The following is a 17,785-nucleotide window of genomic DNA, read 5'->3' as shown; positions in this document are numbered from 1 at the left end:
TAAAATAAAAAAAAGGTCTTTTTCTAAAATGAATGTCCATGATGTGCTTTTGGACACTTTTTTAGAATAACTTTTTCCTAGAATTCATACGTTTTCAAAGTGAGTTTTGTGGTTCTCCCACCAAAAAACCAATAACTCAAATTTATTTTAAAAAATAAATCATTTTTCAAGATGATGACCCACGATACAACTTGAGGGTGGAAAATGGATTTCTTTTCTAAAATTTCAGTGATTTTAAGGCTCTGTAAATTTAGAGTGTTCTGGAAAATCATGTTTTTTGCTAAAAATATTGATTTTTCTCCAAAAAGTCGAGGTTTCTTTTAAAACCCAAAATGTTTCTAAGTAAAATTTAAAAATGTTTTGGGAGCTACAAATGGCTTGATCTCTCTATTTTTGGGTCTGTAGTCAGTCTATTTCAATATGGATGTAGCCATAACTATTAAAAATAAAATAAAATAAAAACTTATCTTTCTTTTTCGTGAATTTTGTGTGTTTTTTTCAAATTTTTTTTGCAAATTGAAAAGGCAATAAAGTAGTAGGATCTTCAAAAGGCAAAAGCATCTGCACAAACCTTATGAAAGTCATTTCAAAGGTTTAGGTTGACCACATGATTTTTCTGGAAAAAAAAAAAAGTGGGTGGCCACTTACTTTAGGCAGTCTACTGCCCATTAGGAGACAGCCAACCGGTTTTACTGAGAGCAAAGCACGATTGATCAGCCTCTGAGGGTGTTCAACCAGCCCATGCCTCCTCTCATTTTTTGCAAAAATTCTTGAAAATTCAATGTCAAAAAACTCTATCTTTTTAAGAGAGACACGTACACAATGCAAATACAGTAACCATTCTGAGAACGAGTGATATAGGGTGTTAATCTCTTAATTCTTATTTTAAAGAATTAATGGGTTACCTTTCCTATTCACAAAGGTACTCTCAAACTCAACTCTTTGAAAGCTTTTTCCTTTATTTTTACCTTATCAAAAAATAATATAAAGTGGCGACTCCATTTTCAAAATAAAAGGTGAGTTCGAGAACTGATGGTTTGGTTTTCTATACTTTACACATTTTTCAAAATGGTTACCAAACTTGCTCACAATAAATGGGTCACCTGAGTCAGGTGTCGACACGTAGTTTAATCTCTACTATTAGAAATGGGATTCTCCTTTCTTGGTCTAGTTTTTAAACTCCTATAACTATCTATAGTTGTCCCAAAACACCCCCATGGCCTCTCATAACTGCCCTAAAACACTTTTATAATTAATCATAACTACTCTTCTAATCAAATTGGTATACCCTTCAACTTTTATTCATTTCCTCTATTATATTCTTAAAATAAATATAAAATTTTAGAAAAAAAATTGCAGAGCAAGCACAAAGTGTGAGTGTGAGCCCATGCATAGTTTCAAATGATAGGTGCAGTAAACATTATAACTACATACATATATAACTGCGCATATATCTAACCGAACCAATTACATAATTGCATACATGCATATCAAATTAAACCACTTACGTACATATTTAAATTGAACCAATTACATAAATACATATTAATTGTTTTAGATAACTAAACTAAAACATTTATGTCGATTCATAAATTACTTAATTACATACATATTTAAAGTCCATAATTATGTAATTATGTACAAAGATTTCAAAACTATAGTTTTAATTATGTAAATAATTACTTATTAAATAGTTTAGTTTCAATGGAGAGGTCCCAATGCCATAATTTACATACATATTCAAAAAGAGCTGTCAACAGTTACATAATTATGTAATTACGTATATAGATATTTGAAGTATAGCATTAGTTATGCAATTACGTAATTTAGTTTCAACTGAGAGGTGCAATCAATATTATTATTACATACATAATTATGTATATAACTGAACCAAACCAATTAAGCAATTATGTACATACATATTAATCAATTTAGACAACCAAACTAAATCAATTACGTATGTAAATAATTATGTAATCGCGTAAATATCTTAACCGAACTAATAACATAATTACGTACAGCTTTAAATGTGATGCATTACTATTAATCTATTATAATTAACAATGTTAAAAATTTAAATAGGTTGATAGGTTAAGTAGGTACACCCATTTTCATCCATTTAATTTTTTTGTCTAAATGGGTCACTCATTTATGACCTATATAATTATATGAGTGTACCCTAACCCAATTATTTATGGCGGGTATGGTTGGATTAATAGATATAGGTTATAACTACAAATCACTAACCACTATCATATCATAAAATTCTAGACCATATCTAGTGATTTTTTACATTAATTTCAAATCGCTATCTTTCATCATTCCCTTTTTCCTTTAATACATTAAAGAATATTATAAAGCAAAATCTTTGTATTCACAGCCTACTTGCGTACGCTTGCTTGGTTTCAATGAAGATGAAAGCTTCATATAGAACTGCTTTCTCTAATTTGAATGAAGATGACTAAAAAAGTGACAGCATAAAATGCAATGTAGGTGATGTGAAAATGTTGAAAAAATCAACTTGATTAAACACGCAGCGCAATGCATATATGTGCATAGTCACTTGATTGTACAGAAACAAAAATTCAAGGCCACACATCATTGCTTATTCAAGCTAGGACCTTGCCTTGACATGTTTCTGAATATCTGAAGTGCTTCCACTGGCTAAAATACAAACGCATCAAATAATGGATATTGGTCCAAAGGATGTAAGCGGGAAGCACAGCATTCTTGAAATTTCTAAAAAATAACTCATTCAACTCTGCACTGTTTACACTATATTTATGCCTTTTCAATCCATAACATTCACTCATTAACTTCCATTTCTTCACAAAGAAAACTTTAAAAAATTATAAAATACATGTAATTTTTTCAAGAAATTATAGTCATTGTTTAAGTCATTAGGATTAATCAAGGTCATTGGAATGGATATTTAGACTTGTTGGGCTAAATTCCTAATAGTGAGGCTTATAGGAGATTAGTAGTCTAGCATAGACTATGGTATTGCATTTTTTGATCCAGGGTGTACTAGGTTCAAGTCTTATGACTTATGTTTTTGTGTTGCGTACAATGCACTACACTTCTTTTTCCCAGCTAGTCTTTCTGCACTTTTTTGTTATTCAAGTTCAAAATTGTCTCTCTCTTTATATGTAATATGGGGGTAAACATGAAAGGAAGTGTTGGCTATTTTGAAATGCATTTGTGAGCCAATTCATAAGACCTTGAGGGCCTGTTTGGCTAAGGATCCAAAAATGAGTTTCCATATTGATATTTTCAAAAATGAAAAAACATGATATCACGTACTTCTAAACTAAAAAATGTGCTAGGTAAGCTGATTTCAAAATTGTTTCTGAAAATGAAAATAGTGGAATAACATGTAGTTAAGGCTGATCCAAGTGGAAATTTGTTAATAAAATAATAATGTTAATAATAATTGTTGATGGTTCTTTAGTCATTTAGCAATTTTATCATGTGTTAAGAGTTATGCTAGTAAGTGTGAGTTAGTAAGGTTATTAAGACTTATCATTGAAGTCAGGTCTTCCATTTTACCCAATTATTCAACATGGTATCAGAGCATGATTTTGAAACTTAAACCCTAATTGTTACAACCACCACCAAAACTGGAGCCTAAAACCCTAAATCTGCTGCATGTCTACCATCATAGAAGAATTTCAGCAAAACTACAGCCCTAGAAAACAGACAGCAGCGGCCAGAAGTCAGACCAGTCGCTGGAAATTTCCTGGGGGACACTGCCAGCTCAGGAACAAAAAACCTATTACAGATTTTGCAGAAATAACACCATAGTCACCCAACCAGACACTGCCAATCTGCCCCCCTTCCCCACTGAAACCCCATCTCCAGGCAATGCCCCATGTGCCCTCACGTGCTGGTTGAAGGTTGCCAGGGCCAACCCCACGTTCCGGTGCATGAAGCCACTTTCGGGGATGTTTTCGGCCTGAATTCATCCAGCAGTGCCCACATCCCTCTATAAACATATTAATGGAGTTTTTCGTTATGTTTTTTGTCCAAAGATCTCACCTTTTTAAATTGCTCATGTGTGGTACCCAAGGAATGGTTTTTTGATGTTTCATGACGCTGTTTGTCAATGGTTATTGAGTTGTTGTGTTTTTTATTCAATGTTTTAATTCCTTCCATTGCCAAATATCAAGCTACTGGGCATGTGTTTTGGTCAAAGATCCAATCTTTGTTTTGACCATGCACTGGTGGTAATCTGTTAGTTGTTGTTCGGAGTTAGTAAAGGCCATTGGTGAGTCTCTTGGAGCAGTGGTAGTGTTCATAGCTGTTTTCTGTGAGGCTGTTTTCTGCAAGTTTGTTGGTGATTTGTCCATGGTAGTTCGGTGGTTCACCAACTTCACCTCTCCACTCGTTCCAATGCTGTGTGTTGATTTCTTCAGGCTGTGTCTGAGTTTCTTGGTGTTGTGGCAGCCTTGTACTGATTATTTGTGACTCGTTCATGGTGGGTCACCTTGATCGTGGTTGTTTCAATTGTTCCAGCAATCATTCTTGTTATCATTAGTCTAAGTTTGTGAGTGTTGGGATGGAGTCTACAAATCCCAAAAGTATGGTTCCCTCGTTTGTCACTAGTTTGAGTGAACTGCATACTGTGACTACATCAGAGGAGGACTATTCAAGGTTTCTACAGTATTAATCGTCTCAACAAGCATCTTATCACATTGCATCTCTTGCCCAAAAAGTTAATCCTACAATTTGTATGTCCTCTGGTATCTTTCCCACTAATCCTTGGGTTATCGATTCTGCTACTATTGACCATATAACAAGTGCAAACAATGTCATTTCTGCCCTCTGGTACTAAAAATCTACCCCAGGTTACCCTTGCTGATGGGTCCACTATTGCAGTTACGGGGATAGGAGCAGTAAATCCTACTCCTTCCATCTCTCTTTTTTATGTTCTATACATTTCTAAATCTCATTTCAATTTCATGTCAGTTAAAAAGCTTACAAAGCCACTAAATTGTTCTGTCACTTTCTTTCCTGATTATGTGGTTATTGAGGATATGAAGATGAGAAAGACAATGGACACATGATGTGAGGCTCGTGGGTTTTACTACTTTAAGTGGCTTTCTCCTCCCATCGCCTGTACAACCGCAGCTACACCACTTCAAATCCATTGTCACCTTGATCATCCATCCTTGGACAAGTTGAAACAGCAAGTTCCTACATTGAGTTAATCTTGAGTGAGAGTCTTGTTAATTGGGAAAACATCATTGTCTTCCCTTTGCTTGCTAGGTCAACAAACAGGTGGTTAGTCCTTTCATGCTAGTCCATTCCAATAATTTGGGGTCTTAGTTGTGTGATGTCAAAGTTGGGGTTATGGTACTTTGTTACATTTCTTGATGAATACTCCAGGATGACTTGGTTATATTTAATGAAAGATAGTTCTAAGTTGCTTAATGTATTTTGTGCCTTCTATTCTCAAATAAAGACTCAATTTGATATACTAGCCAGGTTACTTTGTAGTGATAATGCTACAGTACTTTAGTACCCAATTCACTACCTATATGACTAATTCTAGTATGATCTGTCAGTCTTATTTTGCCCACACTCCACAACAAAATGGAGTTTCAGGACAAAAAATAGACATATTCTTGTAGTCACTTGTACCCTATTGTATCAAATGAATGTCCCCAAAGTTTTTTGGAGTGATGTTGTGCTCACAGTTTGCTCCCCCATCAACAAAAATGTCATCCTCTATCCTTGGTGATAAAATATCATATTCAATTATCTTCCCAAAGGCTCCTTTATTCTCCCTTCCTCCTCGTATATTCGATAGTGTGTCCTTTGACCTTTGTCCATCAATTAACTCCAGGAATGGATAAGTTGGATCCTCATGCTATCAAATGTATTTTTCGGGGCTATTTCTATACTCAAACGGAATATTGAAGTTATAGCCTACTTTACATCAATTCTTTGTCTCTGCTAATGTCACTTTTTTTCAGTCTACACTATACCATTCTGATTCTTTGAGCTCTATTGAACTTGATGAGTCCCTTCTTCTGCCTTGCCTTCCAAATCCCAACCTATTATTTGTGCCCAACCCTCCTACATCTTCATTAAGTTTGAGTCTTCCCTTTGCTTGGATCATCCCAATTTGCAAGTATACACATGACAACTCAAGGGAGGAGAGCCACTTCCAGCTTTTATTACACCGCCTCTAGTTCCCTAGTCAATGATCTTATTTCCCATGATGTTGATCCTCCCATAGTTGTTCGGAAAGGTAAATGCACTTGTACCAACATCCAATCTCTAATTTTGTTTGTTATGATTTCTTGTCACCCTTGTATACTGTTTTGTTAGTACCATATCTTCTGTTGCTCTTCCAAAATCTATTTCTGAAGCCCTATCCCATTCAAGGTGGAGGATTGCAGTGGTTGAAGAGATGCGTACACTACATGGTAATGACACTTGGGATTTGGTATCTCTTCCTCCTAATAAGTCTGTGGTTGATTGTCGTTGGGTGTACAATGTGAAAGTCAATCCTGATGGTTTTGTGGCTCGTTTGAAGGCCAGCCTTATTGCTAAAGGATCTACTCAGGAGTGCCATTTGGATTATTCAGACACATTCTCTCCGGTCACTAAACTTGTCTCGGTATGTTTGTTCATCTCTTCAGCCACTACTTGTCATTGGCTTCAACGTCAATTAGATGTGAAGAATGTTTTCCTACATGGTAATCTGGTCTAAATGGAGCAATTGCCCGAGTTTGTTGCTCAAGGGAGTCAAGCTCAGTGTGTGCGTAGATTAAAACAATCTCCCAGAGCATGGTTGGGCTAATTTAGTGTTGTAGTACTTGAGTTTGGCCTCTGTCTGACAATATTTGCTTATTGTGTATGTGGATGACATCGTGATCACTAGTGATGATGATCGAGGCATTCAAGACCTAAAGCTTTTCCTACAAAGTAACTTTCAAACCTATGACTTGGGACCATTGATGTAACGACCTGAATTTAAAAATGAAATTTAATTAATAAGGAAAGGGAAATGGAAACCGGAAACGGAAGGAAGCCGTAGACTTTATTAACAAACATAGGGCCTCGTCGACGAGAAAATACCGAGAGAGGTTCTGGGGTAGCCTGAATTTCGTCGACGAATACAGGGTCTCGTCGACGAAATTTGTGAAGGACTCATCGACGAAGGTCGGGCTCGTCGACAAAATCCTGTTTTATATATATACGAAAATCCGGGAGAAATATCATTTTTTTTAGAAATCTCTCTCTCCTCTCTCTCTCTCTACGGTTCTCTTTCCCTTCTCTCTACATTTTCGGCCCCACCAGTCATCAGATCAACAATCCGAAGTCACCACGACGTTCCTGACGGAGTTCTCTCCAAATCTGCTGGAGCGGATCGTGGGAGAAAGCTAGTTGGAAATCATCCCAAAGTTGAGGTAAGGCTTTTTAAATCATATTTGGTCTTGCGCTAGTTAGAAGAAATGTTGTGCGCATGAAAATACTGAAGTTTAATACTGGAGGTTTTCAGTTTCGGAGTATTGGACAGGAAACCCCTCAGGTGTTAAACTTGAATGCTTTTGGGTGAAAACTTTCTACCCAATATTTGAGTTTTTGGTAGTTGAGGAAAATATTGTATGTTTCGAAATACTGAACTTTAATTCTGAGATTTTTCATTTTCAGGGTGTTGAGTTAGGAACCCTGCGGGTGCGGGGCAATTTTATTAGGAGCTTTCCAGGAATCAAGTAAGGGGATAAACTAAGCTAGTACTGTTTTGGAAAATGCTTATAAATATATATAGTTATCATTTGATTTATGGAAAATGTATATGTTTATATATACGTATGTTTTATATTTGCAAAATACTGTGAAAATGATCGTATGTTGAGTATGTGGAAAATCTACTGTGTGACATGAGTAAAAATATTGTGTAATGCTATTTTCTAGGAATGTGGATGATGTGGATTTTTATGAGGGATAATCGGCGTACGGGCCGAGATGTTTTTGTACATATATATATATATATATATGTGGATATGTTTGCCGGCGTACGGGCCGTGCTATGTGATTTGCTGGTGTACAGGCCGTGCTATGTGGTTTGCCAGCGTACGGGCTGTACTATGTGATTTGCTGGCGTACAGGCCGAGCTATGTTAAAATGAGAAATACCGGCATACGGGCCGATGATTTTTTTTATGATACATGTATATATGTGAAATGATACGATTGATGTGAAAATAAATGAAATGAGATATTTATGTATCACGGTTTCAGTATATGTATATGATATCAGAACCTGGTTGGCTTGATTTAGGCTAGCACTTGCACGGTACCGTTGTTATGTGTCCATGATCCCCGTGATCATGATATCTGTGTTAACGCCACTGTACGGAGTGGTGTGAGATTGGATGGTCGATGTGGTTATTTTCGAGAAGTGTGCTGTTATCGCCCCTGGTGTACGGACCAGTCTGGGTAGACCCATCGGACCTATAGACTAGACTATCGACTTGACAGTGGTCGACCAACCATTGTCAGGTCCCACCTTCGGGCCACACAACCCAGTCATGTGGGGGTAATACATGACAACAGCCAGCTAGCCCACCAGGATGATTTTTATGTTATTATTATTATGACATGAGTTGAGATATATTATGAGAATGCAGTATGTTCTGCTTTGTTGAGATATATATATATATATATGTTTTCACAGATTTGATGAAACAGTACTAAATGTGTTGTATATGATATATGTTGAACACGAATTACTCATGTTGCCACACACTAGTATTAGTTTATTTCCCTTACTGAGAGGTGTATCAACCCTAAATTTTATTAACTTTTCAGGAGCTCCGGATAGGAAAGCGGGAAAAGCCCCGCAGAAGTAGTGTTGTTTATCTGCCCTCTGCGAAGGATAAGTTTTTTGTAGGGACAGTTAGGTTTTGTGGGAATTGTCCCTAGATTCCATTTTTGAGATGTATATACTGTGAGATAGTGATAGTAGTAACTCTGGTATGTGTTATGCACATTATGATGAGACGTATATGATTTTATATTTTCTGCTACGTAGGCTTTTGCTGTATGTTCTATTATATCCCTGGTACCCACGGGTCCAGGTGGATTGTGACCTGCTGAGCTGGTATGTGTGATGTGTGGATTTGGTTTGATGTTGATTGATATAAAAAGAGAAAAAAAAAAAAATATATATATATATATATATGTGAAAAATGAGCAGGTCGTTACAATTGAAGTACTTTTTAGGTCTGAAGTATCAAGATCTTATATGGGAACTGTCTTTTACAAAGGAAGTATGTTCATGATCTTTTAGATGAGATGGGGAGTTCGGATCCAAATTCGTTGATACGCCCATGGATCTCAATAGTAAGTTAGTGCCAAATATAGGTGATTTGTTGTCTAACCCAGGATGGCATCGAAGACTTTTTGCAAAGTTGAATTCTCTCATAGTCACTCAACCATATATATCCTTCTCAACAAGTGTTGTGAGTCAATTTCTCGATTCACCAAGAGCAAGTAGCTAGGATGTAGTAATTCGCATTTTGAGATATCTCAAAGGTGCACCAAGCAGAGGTCTCTTCTATCAGGATTGGAGTCACACTTACATTCAAGGATATATAGATGCAGAGGGGGTAGAGTTGCCTTCCGAGCAAAGAACCACAACTAAGTATTGTATCTTTGTCGGTACCAACTTGGTGTCTTGGAAAAGTAAGAAATAAACTATAGTGGCAAGGTGAAGTGCTGAGTCAAAGTAGAGAGTCATGGCATGGACTACATGTAAACTTGTTTGGTTGAAGAACATGCTGAAAGAACTAGGCTTTCCATATACTCGGCCTATGGAGTTGATGTGTGAACTGCGATAATCGAGTTGTTATTCATATTGCCTCCAACTCGGTCTTCCATGAGCAAACAAAGCATATTGAAGTTGATTGCCACTTTATTCGAGAGAAACTTGTACAGAAGCTCATTACGACCACTCATGTGAAGCCTTAGTTTTAGCCTGCTAATTTGCTCACAAAAGCCTTCAGAGGTGCTCGTGTGAAATTTATTTGTAACAAGTTAGTAGCATATGATATATATGCTCCAACTTAAGGGAGAGTGTTAATGGTTATTTAGTCATTAGCATTATTATTGTGTGTTAGAGTTATGTTAGTAAGTGCGAGTTAGTAACGGTATTATGGTAATAGATATAGTACTTGACAGATATTATAAATAGAGTGAGAGACCTACCATTGAAGTGAGGTCTTCCATTTTACCTTGTTTTTCAACAATAATAATTATTACTACTATTATTGCTAAAAAATTGTCAGACCCTAAAACCCGTGTTTTCATTGTGCAAAGAAAACTATGTTTGAAAACACAAGAAACACCTTAAAATCCTTTCCTAAAAACCTGTATTTCTATGGGTTTTGTCAAATACATTTTTAAAAAGGTTTTCTTGAAAACACCAAACAAAAGGCGAATTTTGTGTAGTCTTTGTATCCCACATTTCCAAATATAGAAACCTTTTCTATATTCATAACCTTGGCCAAACAAGCACTAAGCTTTTTGGATAATGTGGAGCCAAAATAGCAATGAGGCAGTCATCGTTGATCAACTGTTATTTGTCATCAGCATCCCCTTGATGCCCCTTTAATATATTCTTTTTCTACCGATCGAAAAAAAATTTGTCATCAACATTCAGATTTGTAATGTTACCCTTCAACCATAAACAACGAGTACATCACCTAAAGAGAGGAATGCCATCCCAATCCTAAAAATCCTTCCCCTTATTACCTTGAGCTTTGTTGACTTAAGCATTAGAGGGCTTCCCAGAGCTCAGATTACGGAGACACCTATTCACTTTGCATGCATTCTGACAAGCAGACCCTCTCAGGGATGCTGACTAGATCCGAGACTGGATATCACATTAGCAACACGCATAGAAGAAAATGGTGTGTGTTTCTTTAAAATTTTTATAAATTTTTAAATAGTGTATTCCATAGTTCCTACTTGTCACATAATGTCCATAAATGATGTTAGATTACCACTTCACCTAAAAGCTTAAGTTGTTCGGTTGTGACCAACAATGCATATTGAAATCAGAATGAACAATTTCTGTATTTCTTAAATAATTTTTGTACAACCCCAACACTCTATATATAATACAACCGCATATTAACAAGGAAAGAATTGCCTAAATAAATGCATAAAATCTGCCCAATAAATCCCTATACAATCTCTCGTATTATTGACCCTTTATTCTTGGAATTTCTAATAATCATTGGGATTTCTACACTCCCCCTCAAGTTGGATCATAAATGTTTATCATATCCAACTTGTATGTGAAATCATCAAAACTTTGTCAAGGTAGTCCTTTGGTGAAAATGTCGGTGGTTTGTTCTTTGGTAAGGACATAAGTCATGCAAATGGTTCCTTCTTCAACTTTTTCCTTAATAAAGTGTTTGTTCACTTCTACATGTTTGGTTCTGTCATGCTGGACTCGATTGAGAGAGATGTTAATGGCTGCTTTGTTATCACGGTAGAGTTTGATAGGATACTTTACCGTGACATGTAACTCCTCCAAGAGCTTTAGTAACCACAGTCCTTCACATATCCCTTGCGCCACTGCTCAAAACTCTGCTTCAGCACTACTTCTGGCCACAACGTTCTGTTTTTTGCTTCTCCAAGTAACCAAGTTTTCCCATACAAAGGTGCAGTACCCGGAAGTGGATCTTCTATCTTCTGTTGATCCTGCCCAATCGACATATGTAAAGACTTCTACTTCTTTGCTTTCACATTTTTTGAAGAATAGTCCTTTGCCCGGAGATCCCTTGAGATATCTAAGAATCCTGTACATTGCTTCTAGATGACCTTCCCTCCGCGAATGCACGTGTTGACTCACCACACTCACTACAAATGCGATGTCAGGTCTAGTGTGTGATAAGTAAACTAGTTTGCCAACTAATCCCTGACACCTTTCTCGTTCAACAGGTTTTCCAATGTCTTCTCTTCTTTTTCCTACTTCAATGGGGGTATCGCTTGGTTTGCACCCAAGCATGTCGGTTTCAGTTAGGAGGTCTAGGACATACTTCCTTTGAGACACACTAATTCCCTTCTTTGATCTAGCAACTTCCATCCCCAAAAATACTGCATTTGTCCCAAATCTTTTACCTCAAACTCAGTGGCCAAGACTTTCTTCAACCTGTCCATCTCTGCTATGTTATCTCCAGTTATGATGATGTCATCGACATATACAATCAGAATTGTATTCTTCCCATCTTCAGACTGTCAGAAGAACATAGTATGGTCAGATTGTCCTTGCCGATATCCTTGGCTCCTAATCACCTCTGTAAATCTATCAAACCAGGCTCTTGGAGACTATTTGAGTCCATACAGGGACTTTTTGAGTTTGCATACTCTGTTTTCTTCACCCCTTTTACAAAATCCTGGTGGTATCGTAAGACTTCTTCTAATTCGCCATTCAGAAAAGTATTATTGATGTCAAGTTGTTGGAATGGCCAATATAGGTAGGCAGCCAAGGCTAGGAGAACTCGGACGGTATTCAGTTTTGCCACAGGTGCAAAGGTCTCTATGTAGTCAATGTCATAGGTTTGAGTAAACCCTTTTGCAACAAAGCGGGCTTTGTACTGTTCCATTGTCCCATCAACTTTGTGTTTCACAATAAACACCCATTTGCAGCCCACTGGTTTCTTTCCCCTTGGTAGATTTATCACATCCCACGTTCCTTTTTTTTTTCAAGACACACATTTCCTCCATAACTGCCTCTCTCCATTCAGGGATCTCAAGGGCTTCCTGAATATTCTTTGGAATTTTTAAATTGTCAAGATTAGAGGTAAAAACATGACACCTTGTAGACAAAGTATTGTAAGACATGAATTTGGAAATGGGATGGAGAGTACATGACCAAGTTTGTTTTCTGAGAGCAATGGGTAAATTGAGATCATCCTGTGCAGGTTTATCAAAGGAGGACTCAAGATTACTTGAAGACATTACCTGATCAGGAGTAGATGAAGACTCATGGTTGCTTGGATCTATCACCAATTCCAACTCTTTTGGTGCTTCAGGTATGAGATTCTCTGTGTCCTTTAATTTTGGCTTTCTTGAGTAGACAAGTATCTCCTTGTTATATTGTTTTCCTGCATCTCCCCCTAAATTCAAGTTTTCTTCTATATTTGGCAGGTTAGAAGCATTTTTCAAGACAAGCTCAATGTTGTGCAATGACAGGCTCAGTGTTTAGGACAGGTTCAGTTGCAGTAATAAAGGTATTGAAATCCAAAACTTGAGCTTCTTTACTACCCAAAGTCTCCCCCTGAAACGAGGGCTTTTGGAAGTAAGGAATAGTTTCAAAGAAAGTAACATCGAGACTAACGAATACCCTTTTTGTTGCAGGATCATAACATTTGTACCCTTTTTAGGTAGGAGAATAGCCAAGAAAGACACACTTGAGGGCGTGTGGATTCAGTTTATGTTGATGACGTATATGGGCAAAAGCAGTACAACCAAACACTTTGAGAGAGAGATTTGAGCTAAGACGGGAGTTTGGAAAAAATTCTTGGAATTTTTTAAGAGGTGAAGCAAAAGAGAGAACTCAACTAGGCATTCTATTAATGAGATATGTAGCTGTGAGAATGGCATACCCCCCCCCCCCCCCAAAAAAAAATTTTTGGCATATTGGTAGTAAACAACAATGCACGAGCTACTTCAAGGATATGTCTGTTTTTTCGTTCGGCAACCCCATTTTGTTGGGGTGTGTCGACACATGAACTTTGATGTATTATTCCATGTTCTTGTAAATAATTTCCCAGAATACAATTAAAATATTCAGTGTCATTATCTGTACGCATAATTTGAATTTTTTTGTGAAATTGTGTTTGAATCATGGAATGAAAATTGATAAACACAGAACGCACTTCAGTTTTATTTTTCAACAAGTATACCCAACAAATACAAGTGTGATCATCAATGAAAGTAACAAACCATTTGTGTGGGTATGATTGAGAGTGTTAGATGGGCCCCATACATCACTGTGAATCTTAGTAAACGGTGAGGTTGGTTTGTATTTGGACTTTGGGAAAGAAGTACGGTGGTGTTTTGCAATTTCACAAATCTCACATTGAAAATTAAATGATATTTTATTCGAACAAATGGAAGGAAATAATTGTCTCAAATATTGGAAATTGGGATGACCCATTCTAAAATGCCATAACAAAATATTACTATCCTTAGGAACAAACGCAGAATCACAACTAGCAATTTGACATTGTTCATTCACAATAGCCTCCTCAAAGTAGTAGACTCCCTCATACTCCTTAGCATTGCCAATCGTCTTCCCCGATGATAGGTCCTGATAAACACAATGCGAGGGAAGAAATATAGCAGAACAATTGGAATTTTTAGTTAACTGGCTAATAAATAGTAAGTCGCAGGATAAATTAGGAACATGAAGAATGGACTCCAGTGTGATGGAGTCAAAGAGTCGGATATTCCCTTTGCTTGTGACAGACGAAAGTGATCCATCTGCAATTTTAACTTTCAAATTTCCAGCACAGGGTGAATATGATCAGAAAAGATGATAGGCATCGGTCATGTGGTAAGAAACACCAGAATCAATAATCCGAGGAGTTTTGGATCTAGAATTTATACTCAAGGCTTGCAAAAAATTACCTCTTTGGGCTAAAGAACCTGAAGAACTATTTGTGGAAGAATAACCCGAAGTCTGAAAGGTAGAGAACTATTCGTGTGTTGATGGTAAGGGACGACGACCCAGAATTCTTCCACGGACATCATCAAGGGTCCGATTTAAACCAGCAAGAAACTCAAACACCCGTTCATTTTCGAGGCGTTTTTTTTATATCGAACACTATCTCTCGAGCATTCCCACTCTTCTTCGAAACTCAGATCGAGTTCCTGCCAAAGAGCAATCATCTCCATATAATAATTCGTAACAACCCTTTTTCCCTGTTTCATCCGCCACAGTCTCGTCTTAAGCTAGAAGAATTGGGACGAGTTCTCGACGTCGGAGTAGGTCTCACGGACGACATCCCAAACTTCCTTCGCCGATGGTAGGAAGAGATAGGTCCTCCCGATCGACGACTTCATGGAGTTTACTAGCCACGCCATGACCATGGAGTTCTCTGATTTCCATTTCCGAAGGGCAAAAGCTTCGGTTGGGTAGGTCTCCGAGTCTCGCTAGTAAGAAATCCCAACTTTCCCTTGCCATCGATCACAAGTTTGAACGATTGTGCCCATTCTCGGTACTTCTTGCCATTCATCTTCTCCACCGTGCGCTGGAAGGACAAGATGTCGAATCCTGTTGAGCCCATGGTGGAGATGGCTTCGTTCTCCCCCTCGTGAGATTCAAAGATCATCGAACCTCTGCTTGGCCGGCAGTTTCCGCCATTGATAGCTAAGTTTAATCTTTTAGCTCTGATACCATGCAATCAGAATGAATAATTTCTGTAATTCTTAAATAATTTTTGTACAACCCAAACTCTCTACATAATACAACCACATATTAACAAGGAAAGATCTGCCTAAAATAAATGCATAAAATCTGCCCAATAAATCCCTATACAATCTCTCGTATTATTGACCCTTTATTCTCGGAATTTCTAATAATCTTCGGGATTTCTACACATATCAAGCTTTAATAAATGCTTTCTATGTGCATCTTGTAACATTCTTGAAACACTTCTCAAACTTATCTAAATTGCTTCTTGTTAGATTACCACTTTACCTGGAATCTTAAGCTAGCTGTGGACCAACTGTGTACATCAAGCCCTAATACTCCCCTACACATGCATCCCAATTGCATGTGGAGAGAAACAAACACTGAATAACACCCATTATTGGAAAGAGAGAACTTTTTAACAAACTTATAATAAACATGAGCAATAACGTTAGAACCCAAGACCTCATGGCAACCATGGCTCTGTTACCATGTTAGATTACCATTTTACCTAAAAGTTGTTTGACTATGGACCATATCAAGCCTTAACAGTTTTCATTTTCAATTACCCACTTATGACATTTGCCTATTGTTTTCGTTTCCCAGAATCTTCCAAAGATAACTAGACGGAAAGGAGATAATAATAAACTTGTACCTTTGAAGGTAAGCAATCCCAAGGTTTCCAAGACAATCCAAGTTGTTTGGAGCAAGAACCAACAAAGATGACAAAACTGAAGTGGCGCTCTAGAAAAACATCACAAGGTCCATATTAGACAGTGAAAAGAGAACATAACTCCTATGATAAGAACAAGAAAAAGAAGGTAATCATACCTGTGGACGGCCAGTTCTAAGAAGTATTAAGCCTAAAGTGTTCCATACAGCTGCCTGTCTAACATCTTCTTGCATTGACTCCTTCAATTTAGAGAGTATTTCCTCTAGCTCTTCAGATCCAAGTTCTTTATCTGAACCATAGTCCCCTGAACTTCCTAGCAGAAGGCACTACACAAATGATGAAACATGTGATCTGGATCGGCAACCATTGCAAGTATGCAACTAAAAGAATATAGGATGCACTGTCTGTATATAAGTAGCTAATAAGAACCAAAGCACCTGTGCGTGGTGAATATGAACTAATGAAAGCAGCTCTGGCCTGTCAATCTCTTCATCAGAGCGAAGTAAGATCTCTTCTGCTTTCTCATATGCTAAAACAGCCTAAAATTAACTTATAAGAGGAGTAAGTAGATGTGACAGCATGCATTCCAGCCACAACAAAAGGAATAAGTTAGCTTACCTTCTGTGGTTGGCACAATCTCTGATACATTAAGCCAAGTATAAAATGAGCATGGGCATTTTTTGGCATCTTCCTCGCAATATGTACCAAACCCTGCACGCATGCACTTGTTTACGTCATGTATAAAATGAAGCAGAATTCTCAAATAATGCCCACAGATTAATTAGTACATTGATTCCATGATAATTTATGTCAAAATTTCAAAAATGGCTGATAACTAGAGCCAGACAAGTTTTTTCTTTTTTTTTTGGGCCACTAAAACACTCAAAGAAGAATACCAAAAGAAGGAAATTTTTTGTCATTACGAGCAAAACTCCCACTGCCACATGCATCAAAAACATGTACCCTAACTTTAAAATCAACCATATTAAATGAGGCCATGGAGCCAAGAACTTCACAGGGATAAGACTAAGATGAACAAAGAAATCATCGTGCATTTCCCTCCACCAGAGGCTAAAGGAAGGGATTGCAAGGTAAGGCAATTGCAATCCCCAAAAAAACACAGGGGCTGAACCAAAGAGGAAAATTGTCAAACAGAGGAAGACAATAGGTTGTTGTATCTCATGAAATTTAGTTAAGGAGGTTTTAAATTTACTCAATAACTTACAGAAGAGGAAAGAAGCTAACTAGGTCCTGAACCCGTAAAACTCATGACTGGAAAGGTGGAGAAAAAATATAAAAAGGTGAGGAAATTTTTTGAATGACTAAGAAGGAAACTTACAGTTTTAAGGCTGCTGACTTTCTCCTCGCGAGTTGCTGGAGCCCCTTGACAATGCTGATCAGCATCTGCATCAGCTCCACAGTCAAGACCCTCTACCTTACTAATCCTTGAACGGCACTTCCCCAATTTGTTTAAGCGTTTACCTTCTCCTTCTGCTGTATCAGTCTCTTTGCTCATCAGAGTACTTTTGTCTTGACTGCTCTCATCATTAATCAACCTGCAAAATAAAATGAGTACATTAAGTCACAATGCACATTTGAGTTGTTCTTAGCATCCGCTATCAGTTGCTTTAGTCACTTTATTTCTAGCAATTCTGTCTCTGCAGCATG

At 37.3% G+C, this 17,785-nt stretch overlaps 1 protein-coding gene across 2 annotated transcripts in view; it reads right to left on the bottom strand.

Annotated features, from left to right (window-relative positions):
* Positions 1–17,785, bottom strand: part of LOC131159475 (probable UDP-N-acetylglucosamine--peptide N-acetylglucosaminyltransferase SPINDLY) — a 33,072-nt gene that overhangs the window by 13,736 nt on the left and 1,551 nt on the right. The window contains exons 2-7 of one of the 2 annotated variants that reach the window (XM_058114414.1): positions 17,600–17,673; positions 17,457–17,521; positions 16,736–16,828; positions 16,555–16,656; positions 16,276–16,443; positions 16,100–16,188 (exon numbers count right to left, since the gene is read on the bottom strand). In XM_058114414.1, the coding sequence (XP_057970397.1) occupies positions 16,100–16,188; positions 16,276–16,443; positions 16,555–16,656; positions 16,736–16,828; positions 17,457–17,521; positions 17,600–17,673 (591 nt within the window). Of the gene's footprint in view, positions 1–16,099; positions 16,189–16,275; positions 16,444–16,554; positions 16,657–16,735; positions 16,829–17,456; positions 17,674–17,785 lie in introns of both variants that reach the window. The other variant, XM_058114413.1, reaches the window with a different exon arrangement.

The sequence above is a fragment of the Malania oleifera genome, chromosome 7 (genome assembly GCF_029873635.1).
Source record: "Malania oleifera isolate guangnan ecotype guangnan chromosome 7, ASM2987363v1, whole genome shotgun sequence".
Classification (NCBI taxonomy): Eukaryota; Viridiplantae; Streptophyta; class Magnoliopsida; order Santalales; family Ximeniaceae; genus Malania; species Malania oleifera.
Note: the sequence above shows the minus strand (reverse complement) of the source record. Positions and strands in the feature narration are given on the sequence as shown.